This window comes from Oncorhynchus kisutch, unplaced genomic scaffold (genome assembly GCF_002021735.2).
Source record: "Oncorhynchus kisutch isolate 150728-3 unplaced genomic scaffold, Okis_V2 scaffold963, whole genome shotgun sequence".
NCBI classification, from domain to species: Eukaryota; Metazoa; Chordata; class Actinopteri; order Salmoniformes; family Salmonidae; genus Oncorhynchus; species Oncorhynchus kisutch.
In genome coordinates this window covers 1-12,500 of record NW_022262908.1, presented here as the reverse complement: position 1 = coordinate 12,500, position 12,500 = coordinate 1, and the positions used below count along the sequence as shown (strand labels likewise).

At 40.7% G+C, this 12,500-nt stretch overlaps 1 protein-coding gene across 1 annotated transcript in view; it reads right to left on the bottom strand.

Moving 5' to 3' along the window:
* LOC116363895 (huntingtin-like) overlaps positions 1 to 12,031 on the bottom strand; it is a gene marked incomplete at its 5' end in the record, with an annotated part of 50,560 nt that extends 38,529 nt beyond the window's left edge. The window contains 6 exons of the mRNA XM_031817244.1: positions 791 to 889; positions 1,688 to 1,865; positions 10,292 to 10,437; positions 11,269 to 11,485; positions 11,624 to 11,746; positions 11,833 to 12,031. Of these exons, the coding sequence (XP_031673104.1) occupies positions 791 to 889; positions 1,688 to 1,865; positions 10,292 to 10,437; positions 11,269 to 11,485; positions 11,624 to 11,746; positions 11,833 to 12,031 (962 nt within the window). The remainder of the gene's footprint in view (positions 1 to 790; positions 890 to 1,687; positions 1,866 to 10,291; positions 10,438 to 11,268; positions 11,486 to 11,623; positions 11,747 to 11,832) is intronic.
* Between the last annotated feature and the right edge of the window lie 469 nt (positions 12,032 to 12,500).

Here is a 12,500-nt window from a genome sequence, read left to right as displayed (position 1 = left end):
GCACATTAGAGATAACACATTAGCGATAACACAGAGATAACACATTAGAGATAACACAGAGATAACACATTAGAGATAACACATTAGAGAGAACACATTAGAGATAACCCATTAGAGATAACACATTAGAGATAACACAGAGAGAACACATTAGATATAACAGAGATTACACATTAGAGATAACACATTAGAGATACCACATTAGAGAGAACACATTAGAGATAACACATTAGAGATAACACATTAGAGAGAACACATTAGAGAGAACGCATTAGAGATAGCGCATTAGAGATAACGCATTAGAGATAGCGCATTAGAGATAACACATTAGAGATAACACATTAGATATAACACATTATAGATATAACACATTCGATATAACACATTAGCGATAACACAGAGATAACACATTAGAGAGAACACATCAGAGATAGCACAGATATAACACATTATAGATAACACATTAGAGATAACACATTAGATATAACACATTATAGATAGCACAGAGATAACACATTAGAGATAACACATTAGAGATAACACATCAGAGATAACACACTAGAGATAACACATTAGATATACCCCAGAGATACCACGGAGATAACAGAGTAGAGATAACACATTAGAGATAACACTTAACACATCTAATGCACATTAAAACACAGCAAGCTAACAGACTGTATTAGTAGCCACTAGTCAGCAGATTTAACAGTGATGAAGCATGATCTAACTCACTGAGAGTGACGGACTAAAATGATAATGGAGACACAACAACAACTATATTACTTACTGTCTGTGTTTGGAGAGTGGACCTGGTCTGAATCGCCGTCTGACCCTGTGGTTCTCTTCTTCCCTGGATGTAAGAGATGGTCACCTGGACCTACTGCCACTGGAGAGGAGAGAGGGGGAGAGAGAGGGAGAGAGAGGAGAGGAGAGAGGGGAGAGAGAGGGAGAGAGATGGAGAGAGAGAGAGGAGAGAGGATAGAGAGGGAGAGAGAGAGAGGAGAGAGGGGAGAGAGAGGGGGGAGATGGAGAGAGAGAGAGAGAGGAGAGAGGAAGAGGATAGAGAGGAAGAGGATAGAGAGGGAGAGGATAGAGAGGGAGAGGATAGAGAGGGAGAGGATAGAAAGGGAGAGGATAGGAGAGGAGAGGAGAGAGAGGGAGGGAAATGAGAGAAAGAGAGAGAGAGAAGGGAGAGGAGAGAGAGAGGGAGGACAGAGAGAGGCAAAGGGAGGGAGAGGAGAGAGAGAGAAACAGTGGGTTAACTGCCTGTTCAGGGGCAGAACGACAGGTACCTTGTCAGCTCGGGGATTTGAACTTGCAACCTTCCGGTTACTAGTCCAACACTCTAACCACTAGGCTACCTGCCGCCCCGGCACGACACAACACGGAGTGCCTGGATACAGCCCTTAACCGTGGTATACTAGCAATATACTGTACCACAAACCCCCTGAGGTGCCTTATTGCTTTCATAAACTGGTTACCAACGTAATTAGAGCAGGAAAAACACATGTTTTTATCATACCCGTGGTATACGGTCTGATATACCACGGCTGTCAGCCAATCAGCATTCAGGGCTCAAACCACCCAGTTTATAATTAAGGTTTAGTCACGGTCACACCACATGCAAATCCAATAATTGTGGCCAGGTTCATTCCCTCTCTCCTTCACACACACACACACTAACCTGCAGTGATGAGGAGTCGTAGGCAGTGTATGACAGAGCAGGTGTGTGTTTTGTACGGGGCTGTAGACAGTGTGTTCCAGACACAGGGTTGTTGCAGGGCCAGACACAGACAGGACAGAGCCCCCTGCAGGTCAACACTCAGAGGAACACTGTCCTGGAGAACACGCCAGACCACCAACTAGAGAGAGAGAGACACCATGAAGCAGGGTTTATTCTGGATGAAAACGGGGCTAAGGTGGTGGGGCGAGAGTGTAGAGAAATGTTCAAAGTTAAGCGAATTTCCTGCAATTCTAGAAACGTCTCCATGGAGATGAGAGAAAATGGTGCTGTTTTAAAAGCTACTTTTTTTTGTCGATGATGTGCATGTTGTCATGGCTGATGTGCATGTTGTCATGGCTGATGTGCATGTTGTCATGGCTGATGTGCATGTTGTCATGGCTGATGTGCATGATGTCATGGCTGGCGTGCATGCTGTCATGGCTGACGTGCATGCTGTCATGGCTGATGTGCATGGTGTCATGGATGATGTGTATGATGTCATGGCTGATGTGCATGATGTCATGGCTGATGTGCATGATGTCATGGCTGATGTGCATGATGTCATGGCTGATGTGCATGATGTCATGGCTGATGTGCATGTTGTCATGGCTGATGTGCATGTTGTCATGGCTGATGTGCATGTTGTCATGGCTGATGTGCATGATGCCATGGCTGATGTGCATGTTGTCATGGCTGATGTGCATGTTGCTGATGTGCATGCTGTCATGACTGATGTGCATGTTGTCATGGCTGATGTGCATGTTGCTGATGTGCATGCTGTCATGACTGATGTGCATGTTGTCATGACTGATGTGCATGTTGCTGATGTGCATGCTGTCATGGCTGATGTGCATGCTGTCATGGCTGATGTGCATGTTGTCATGGCTGATGTGCATGTTGTCATGACTGATGTTCATGTTGTCATGCCTGATGTTCTTGTTGTCATGACTGATGTACATGTTGTCATGGCAGATGTGCATGTTGCTGATGTGCATGCTGTCATGACTGATGTGCATGATGTCATGGCTGATGTGCATGGTGTCATGGCTGATGTGCATGTTGCTGATGTGCATGCTGTCATGACCGATGTGCATGATGTCATGGCTGATGTGCATGGTGTCATGGCTGATGTGCATGGTGTCATGGCTGATGCGCATGTTGCTGATGTGCATGCTGTCATGACTGATGTGCATGATGTGTTGGCTGATGTGCATGGTGTCATGGCTGATGTGCATGTTGTCATGACTGATGTGCATGTTGTCATGACTGATGTGCATGATGTCATGACTGATGTGCATGTTGTCATGACTGATGTGCATGCTGTCATGACTGATGTGCATGCTGTCATGGCTGATGTGCATGCTGCCATGGCTGATGTGCATGCTGTCATGGCTGATGTGCATGTTGTCATGGCTGATGTGCATGTTGTCATGGCTGATGTGCATGTTGTCATGACTGATGTGCATGTTGTCATGGCTGATGTGCATGTTGTCATGGCTGATGTGCATGTTGTCATGACTGATGTGCATGTTGTCATGACTGATGTGCATGTTGTCATGACTGATGTGCATGTTGTCATGACTGATGTGCACGTTGTCATGGGGCTGGCTGATGTGCATGTTGTCATGGCTGATGTGCATGCTGTCATGACTGATGTGCATGTTGTCATGACTGATGTGCATGTTGTCATGACTGATGTGCATGTTGTCATGGCTGATGTGCATGTTGTCATGGCTGATGTGCATGTTGTCATGGCTGATGTGCATGTTGTCATGACTGATGTGCATGTTGTCATGGCTGATGTGCATGTTGTCATGACTGATGTGCATGTTGTCATGACTGATGTGCAGGTTGTCATGACTGATGTGCATGTTGTCATGACTGATGTGCATGTTGTCATGACTGATGTGCATGTTGTCATGACTGATGTGCATGTTGTCATGACTGATGTGCATGTTGTCATGACTGATGTGCATTTTGTCATGGCTGAGGCTGTGTCCTTCAGCTCAAACATAACAATCAGATAAATTCACCATTTTGGGGGGTTTCAGTTCTCAACTTTAATTTAGGTGATTTTTTTTTCTCAACGAAAATATATTTACCAAATACATAAAGTTATCTCTTCTACATACTCTATATCTGGTCCATTATCTCCTCTACATACTCTATATCTGGTCCATTATCTCTTCTACATACTCTATATCTGGTCCATTATCTCTTCTACATACTCTATATCTGGCCCATTATCTCTTCCACATAATCTATATCTGGTCCATTATCTCTTCTACATACTCTATATCTGGTCCATTATCTCCTCTACATACTCTATATCTGGTCCATTATCTCTTCTACATACTCTATATCTGGTCCTTTATCTCTTCTACATACTCTATATCTGGTCCATTATCTCCTCTACATACTCTATATCTGGTCCATTATCTCTTCTGCATACTCTATATCTGGTCCTTTATCTCTTCTACATACTCTATATCTGGTCCATTATCTCCTCTACATACTCTATATCTGGTCCATTATCTCTTCTACATACTCTATATATGGTCCATTATCTCTTCTACATACTCTATATCTGGTTCATTATCTCTTCTACATACTCTATATCTGGTCCATTATCTCTTCTACATACTCTATATCTGGTCCATTATCTCTTCTACATACTCTATATATGGTCCAGTATCTCTTCTACATACTCTATATCTGGTCCACTATATATTCTACATACTATATATCTGGTCCATTATCTCTTCTGCATACTCTATATCTGGTCCAGTATCTCTTCTACATACTCTATATATGGTCCACTATATATTCTACATACTCTATATCTGGTCCATTATCTCTTCTACATACTCTATATCTGGTCCATTATCTCTTCTACATATTCTATATCTGGTCCATTATCTCTTCTACATACTCTATATCTGGTCCATTATCTCTTCTACATACTCTATATCTGGTTCATTATCTCTTCTACATACTCTATATCTGGTCCATTATCTCTTCTACATACTCTATATATGGTCCAGTATCTCTTCTACATACTCTATATATGGTCCAGTATCTCTTCTACATACTCTATATCTGGTCCACTATATATTCTACATACTATATATCTGGTCCATTATCTCTTCTGCATACTCTATATCTGGTCCAGTATCTCTTCTACATACTCTATATATGGTCCACTATATATTCTACATACTCTATATCTGGTCCATTATCTCTTCTACATACTCTATATCTGGTCCATTATCTCTTCTACATACTCTATATCTGGTCCATTATCTCTTCTACATACTCTATATCTGGTCCATTATCTCTTCTACATACGCTATATCTGGTTCATTATCTCTTCTACATACTCTATATCTGGTCCATTATCTCTTCTACATACTCTATATATGGTCCAGTATCTCTTCTACATACTCTATATATGGTCCACTATATATTCTCCATACTCTATATCTGGTCCATTATCTCTTCTACATACTCTATATCTGGTCCATTATCTCTTCTACATACTCTATATCTGGTCCATTATCTCTTCTGCATACTCTATATCTGGTCCATTATCTCTTCTACATACTCTATATCTGGTTCATTATCTCTTCTACATACTCTATATATGGTCCATTTTCTCTTCTACATACTCTATATCTGGTCCATTATCTCTTCTACATACTCTATATATGGTCCAGTATCTCTTCTGCATACTCTATATATGGTCCAGTATCTCTTCTACATACTCTATATCTGGTCCACTATATATTCTACATACTATATATCTGGTCCATTATCTCTTCTGCATACTCTATATCTGGTCCAGTATCTCTTCTACATACTCTATATATGGTCCACTATATATTCTACATACTCTATATCTGGTCCATTATCTCTTCTACATACTCTATAACTGGTCAATTATCTCTTCTAAATACTCAATATCTGGTCCATTATCTCTTCTACATACTCTATATCTGGTCCACTATCTCTTCTACATACTCTATAGCTGGTCCATTATCTCCTCTACATACTCTATATCTGGTCCATTATCTCTTCTACATACTCTATATCTGATCCATTATCTCCTCTACATACTCTATATATGGTCCATTATCTCTTCTACATACTCTATATCTGGTCCATTATCTCTTCTACATACTCTATATCTGGTCCATTATCTCCTCTGAATACTCGATATCTGGTCCATTATCTCTTCTACATACTCTATATCTGGTCCATTATCTCCTCCACATACTCTATATCTGGTCCATTATCTCTTCTACATACTCTATATCTGGTCCATTATCTCTTCTACATACTCTATATCTGGTCCAGTATCTCTTCTACATACTCTATATATGGTCCACTATATATTCTACATACTCTATATCTGGTCCACTATCTCTTCTACATACTCTATAGCGGGTCCACTATCTCTTCTACATACTCTATATCTGGTCCACTATCTCTTCTACATACTCTATATCTGGTCCATTATCTCTTCTACATACTCTATATCTGGCCCATTATCTCTTCCACATACTCTATATCTGGTCCATTATCTCTTCTACATACTCTATATCTGGTCCATTATCTCCTCTACATACTCTATATCTGGTCCATTATCTCCTCTACATACTCTATATCTGGTCCATTATCTCTTCTACATACTCTATATCTGGTCCTTTATCTCTTCTACATACTCTATATCTGGTCCATTATCTCCTCTACATACTCTATATCTGGTCCATTATCTCTTCTACATACTCTATATCTGGTCCATTATCTCTTCTACATACTCTATATCTGGTTCATTATCTCTTCTACATACTCTATATATGGTCCATTATCTCTTCTACATACTCTTATATCTGGTCCATTATCTCTTCTGCATACTCTATATATGGTCCAGTATCTCTTCTACATACTCTATATATGGTCCAGTATCTCTTCTACATACTCTATATCTGGTCCACTATATATTATACATACTATATATCTGGTCCAGTATCTCTTCTGCATACTCTATATCTGGTCCAGTATCTCTTCTACATACTCTATATATGGTCCACTATATATTCTACATACTCTATATCTGGTCCATTATCTCTTCTACATACTCTATATCTGGTCCATTATCTCTTCTACATACTCTATATCTGGTCCATTATCTCTTCTACATACTCTATATCTGGTCCATTATCTCTTCTACATACGCTATATCTGGTTCATTATCTCTTCTACATACTCTATATCTGGTCCATTATCTCTTCTACATACTCTATATATGGTCCAGTATCTCTTCTACATACTCTATATATGGTCCACTATATATTCTCCATACTCTATATCTGGTCCATTATCTCTTCTACATACTCTATATCTGGTCAATTATCTCTTCTAAATACTCTATATCTGGTCCATTATCTCTTCTACATACTCTATATCTGGTCCACTATCTCTTCTACATACTCTATAGCTGGTCCATTATCTCCTCTACATACTCTATATCTGGTCCATTATCTCCTCTACATACTCTATATCTGGTCCATTATCTCTTCTACATACTCTATATCTGGTCCATTATCTCCTCTGCATACTCGATATCTGGTCCATTATCTCTTCTACATACTCTATATCTGGTCCATTATCTCCTCCACATACTCTATATCTGGTCCATTATCTCTTCTACATACTCTATATCTGGTCCAGTATCTCTTCTACATACTCTATATATGGTCCACTATATATTCTACATACTCTATATCTGGTCCACTATCTCTTCTACATACTCTATAGCGGGTCCACTATCTCTTCTACATACTCTATATCTGGTCCACTATCTCTTCTACATACTCTATATCTGGTCCATTATCTCTTCTACATACTCTATATCTGGTCCATTATCTCTTCTGCATACTCTATATCTGGTCCAGTATCTCTTCTACATACTCTATATATGGTCCACTATATATTCTACATACTCTATATCTGGTCCATTATCTCTTCTACATACTCTATATCTGGTCCATTATCTCTTCTACATACTCTATATCTGGTCCAGTATCTCTTCTACATACTCTATATATGGTCCACTATATATTCTACATACTCTATATCTGGTCCACTATCTCTTCTACATACTCTATAGCGGGTCCACTATCTCTTCTACATACTCTATATCTGGTCCATTATCTCCTCTACATACTCTATATCTGGTCCATTATCTCTTCTACATACTCTATATCTGGTCCTTTATCTCTTCTACATACTCTATATCTGGTCCATTATCTCCTCTACATACTCTATATCTGGTCCATTATCTCTTCTACATACTCTATATCTGGTCCATTATCTCTTCTACATACTCTATATCTGGTTCATTATCTCTTCTACATACTCTATATATGGTCCATTATCTCTTCTACATACTCTTATATCTGGTCCATTATCTCTTCTGCATACTCTATATATGGTCCAGTATCTCTTCTACATACTCTATATATGGTCCAGTATCTCTTCTACATACTCTATATCTGGTCCACTATATATTATACATACTATATATCTGGTCCAGTATCTCTTCTGCATACTCTATATCTGGTCCAGTATCTCTTCTACATACTCTATATATGGTCCACTATATATTCTACATACTCTATATCTGGTCCATTATCTCTTCTACATACTCTATATCTGGTCCATTATCTCTTCTACATACTCTATATCTGGTCCATTATCTCTTCTACATACTCTATATCTGGTCCATTATCTCTTCTACATACGCTATATCTGGTTCATTATCTCTTCTACATACTCTATATCTGGTCCATTATCTCTTCTACATACTCTATATATGGTCCAGTATCTCTTCTGCATACTCTATATATGGTCCAGTATCTCTTCTACATACTCTATATCTGGTCCACTATATATTCTACATACTATATATCTGGTCCATTATCTCTTCTGCATACTCTATATCTGGTCCAGTATCTCTTCTACATACTCTATATATGGTCCACTATATATTCTACATACTCTATATCTGGTCCATTATCTCTTCTACATACTCTATAACTGGTCAATTATCTCTTCTAAATACTCTATAGCTGGTCCATTATCTCTTCTACATACTCTATATCTGATCCATTATCTCCTCTACATACTCTATATCTGGTCCATTATCTCTTCTACATACTCTATATCTGGTCCATTATCTCCTCTGCATACTCGATATCTGGTCCATTATCTCTTCTACATACTCTATATCTGGTCCATTATCTCCTCCACATACTCTATATCTGGTCCATTATCTCTTCTACATACTCTATATCTGGTCCATTATCTCTTCTACATACTCTATATCTGGTCCAGTATCTCTTCTACATACTCTATATATGGTCCACTATATATTCTACATACTCTATATCTGGTCCACTATCTCTTCTACATACTCTATAGCGGGTCCACTATCTCTTCTACATACTCTATATCTGGTCCACTATCTCTTCTACATACTCTATATCTGGTCCATTATCTCCTCTACATACTCTATATCTGGTCCATTATCTCTTCTACATACTCTATATCTGGTCCTTTATCTCTTCTACATACTCTATATCTGGTCCATTATCTCCTCTACATACTCTATATCTGGTCCATTATCTCTTCTACATACTCTATATCTGGTCCATTATCTCTTCTACATACTCTATATCTGGTTCATTATCTCTTCTACATACTCTATATATGGTCCATTATCTCTTCTACATACTCTTATATCTGGTCCATTATCTCTTCTGCATACTCTATATATGGTCCAGTATCTCTTCTACATACTCTATATCTGGTCCAGTATCTCTTCTACATACTCTATATCTGGTCCACTATATATTATACATACTATATATCTGGTCCAGTATCTCTTCTGCATACTCTATATCTGGTCCAGTATCTCTTCTACATACTCTATATATGGTCCACTATATATTCTACATACTCTATATCTGGTCCATTATCTCTTCTACATACTCTATATCTGGTCCATTATCTCTTCTACATACTCTATAGCTGGTCCATTATCTCCTCTACATACTCTATATCTGGTCCATTATCTCTTCTACATACTCTATATCTGGTCCATTATCTCCTCTACATACTCTATATCTGGTCCATTATCTCTTCTACATACTCTATATCTGGTCCATTATCTCTTCTACATACTCTATATCTGGTCCACTATCTCTTCTACATACTCTATAGCTGGTCCACTATCTCTTCTACATACTCTATATCTGGTCCATTATCTCTTCTACATACTCTATATCTGGTCCACTATCTCTTCTACATACTCTATAGCTGGTCCACTATCTCTTCTACATACTCTACATCTGCTTATAGCGGTTTATACATTGAAACTTTTCCCTAAAATTAATTTTAAAAATATATAACATGTTTTACACAAAAAAAACACTTCAAGTCTTTTCTCATTGGCCAGGGGTAGGGTCAAGGGTTAGAGGTCAGGGATTATAAACTTCTTACCTCGGTAGCCATGGTGGTGAAGGTGGTGATGAGATGTTGTTTGTCTTCAGGGATTTGCAGAGGGGAAGGAAGCTGACCCACACACAGCAGATACTGAGACAGCGCTCTACACAGAGACATCACCCGCGGGTAGAGTCCAGCCTCACCTAGAATACACACACAGCAGATACTGAGACAGCTCTACATAGAGCGGGTAGAGCCCTGCCTCACCTAGAATAAACACACAGCAGATACTGAGACAGCTCTACATAGAGCGGGTAGAGCCCTGCCTCACCTAGAATAAACACACAGCAGATACTGAGACAGCTCTACATAGAGCGGGTAGAGCCCTGCCTCACCTAGAATACACACACAGCAGCTACTGAGACATCACCCGTGGGTAGAGTCCAGCCTCACCTAGAATACACACACAGCAGCTACTGAGACATCACCCGTGGGTAGAGTCCAGCCTCACCTAGAATAAACACACAGCAGATACTGAGACAGCTCTACATAGAGCGGGTAGAGCCCTGCCTCACCTAGAATAAACACACAGCAGATACTGAGACAGCTCTACATAGAGCGGGTAGAGCCCTGCCTCACCTAGAATAAACACACAGCAGATACTGAGACAGCTCTACATAGAGCGGGTAGAGCCCTGCCTCACCTAGAATAAACACACAGCAGATACTGAGACAGCTCTACATAGAGCGGGTAGAGCCCTGCTCCACCTAGAGAACAACATAATAATTGACAGTGGGGAGGCGTACGCTGCCTGTGCTGGTAGTTGGCTGACGTGGCCTCGCCAGCTAAATGGCAGAATGGAACAATCTGGTCAGGTACACATCCACAGTTTAATCAGGTAACATCACAATGTAATGTAAAGCAGAATGGAACAATCTGGCCAGGTTTAAAAGACGCAATCTGACGAACAGAAAGGCTTTTAGTTGCCAGATCCTCCCAGGATTCGAACCAACAACCTTCCGCGTTACTCTTACCATAGACGATAGCCAAGTTGTCCCAGTAGGGTTCGGCCGGGTCAGGTTTGGCCGGCGGCAGGAAGGAACGGTGTGGAACAGGAAGTAGCTGTGTGACCCCGCTCAGATGATCCAGGGTCACGGCCAGGGCCGTCTCCAATAGCAACGACCCCTGACCCCGGGTTAACCTCTGAACCCCCAGACTCAGACACGGACAGAGGAGAGACAGGTTGAAGTCCTGGTGTAGAGAGAGAGAGGTCAGTGTGTGTGTGTGTGTGTGTGTGTGTGTGTGTGTGTGTGTGTGTGTGTGTGTGTGTGTGTGTGTGTGTGTGTGTGAGCGTGTGTGTGTGTGTATGCGTGAGCGTGTGTGTGTTACCTTGCAGGTCATGATGGTAGAGAGGTCGTCAGGAGGTAGTTTGGTCAGGAGTTCCGTTGTCTCCAGGAACGACCCGTCACCACGGTGACAGCACTGGGACATCACCAAGGCAACATACCACTCCTGGAACAAGACACGCACACACACTTAGTACAAGACATACACACACACGTTGAATATGAAACACACATTTTAAAAAACACACACACCTTGTCAGCCTTGACTAGTTCAGGGGCAGGTGGCGGTTCCCCATCCAGGGGGTGTGATGTCACAGGAGGGGAGGGGCTGCTGGTGTCCTCGGCAACGGTGGCTCGGAACCTGTCCAGCAGGGAGTAGAACCTCTGGTGCCTAGCAACAAGAGGCAGGAAATGACAACACACAACATCACCAGCTTGTTGTGGTAAAAATCTAGATAGGAAAGTAGCTTGGGAAAAGGATATAATGACCGATGAACACAGCAGAATGAGGACACCCCTTCATACACTATATATACAGGACACCCCTTCATACTCTATATATACAGGACACCCCTTCATCCACTATATATACAGGACACCCCATCATACACTATATATACAGGACACCCCTTAATCCACTATATATACAGGACACCCCTTCATACACTATATATACAGGACACCCCTTCATACAATATATATACAGGACACCCCTTCATACACTATATATACATCTAGTGGAAAGCCTTCCCAGAAGAGTGGAGGCTGTTGGAGAAGAGAAGAGAAGAGAGAAGAGAGAGAGAGAGGAGAGGAGAGAGAGGAGAGGAGAGGAGAGGAGAGAGGAGAGGAAGGAGAGGAGAGGAGAGGAGAGGAGAGGGAGAGGAGAGGAGAGGAGAGGAGAGGAGAGGAGAGAAGAAGAA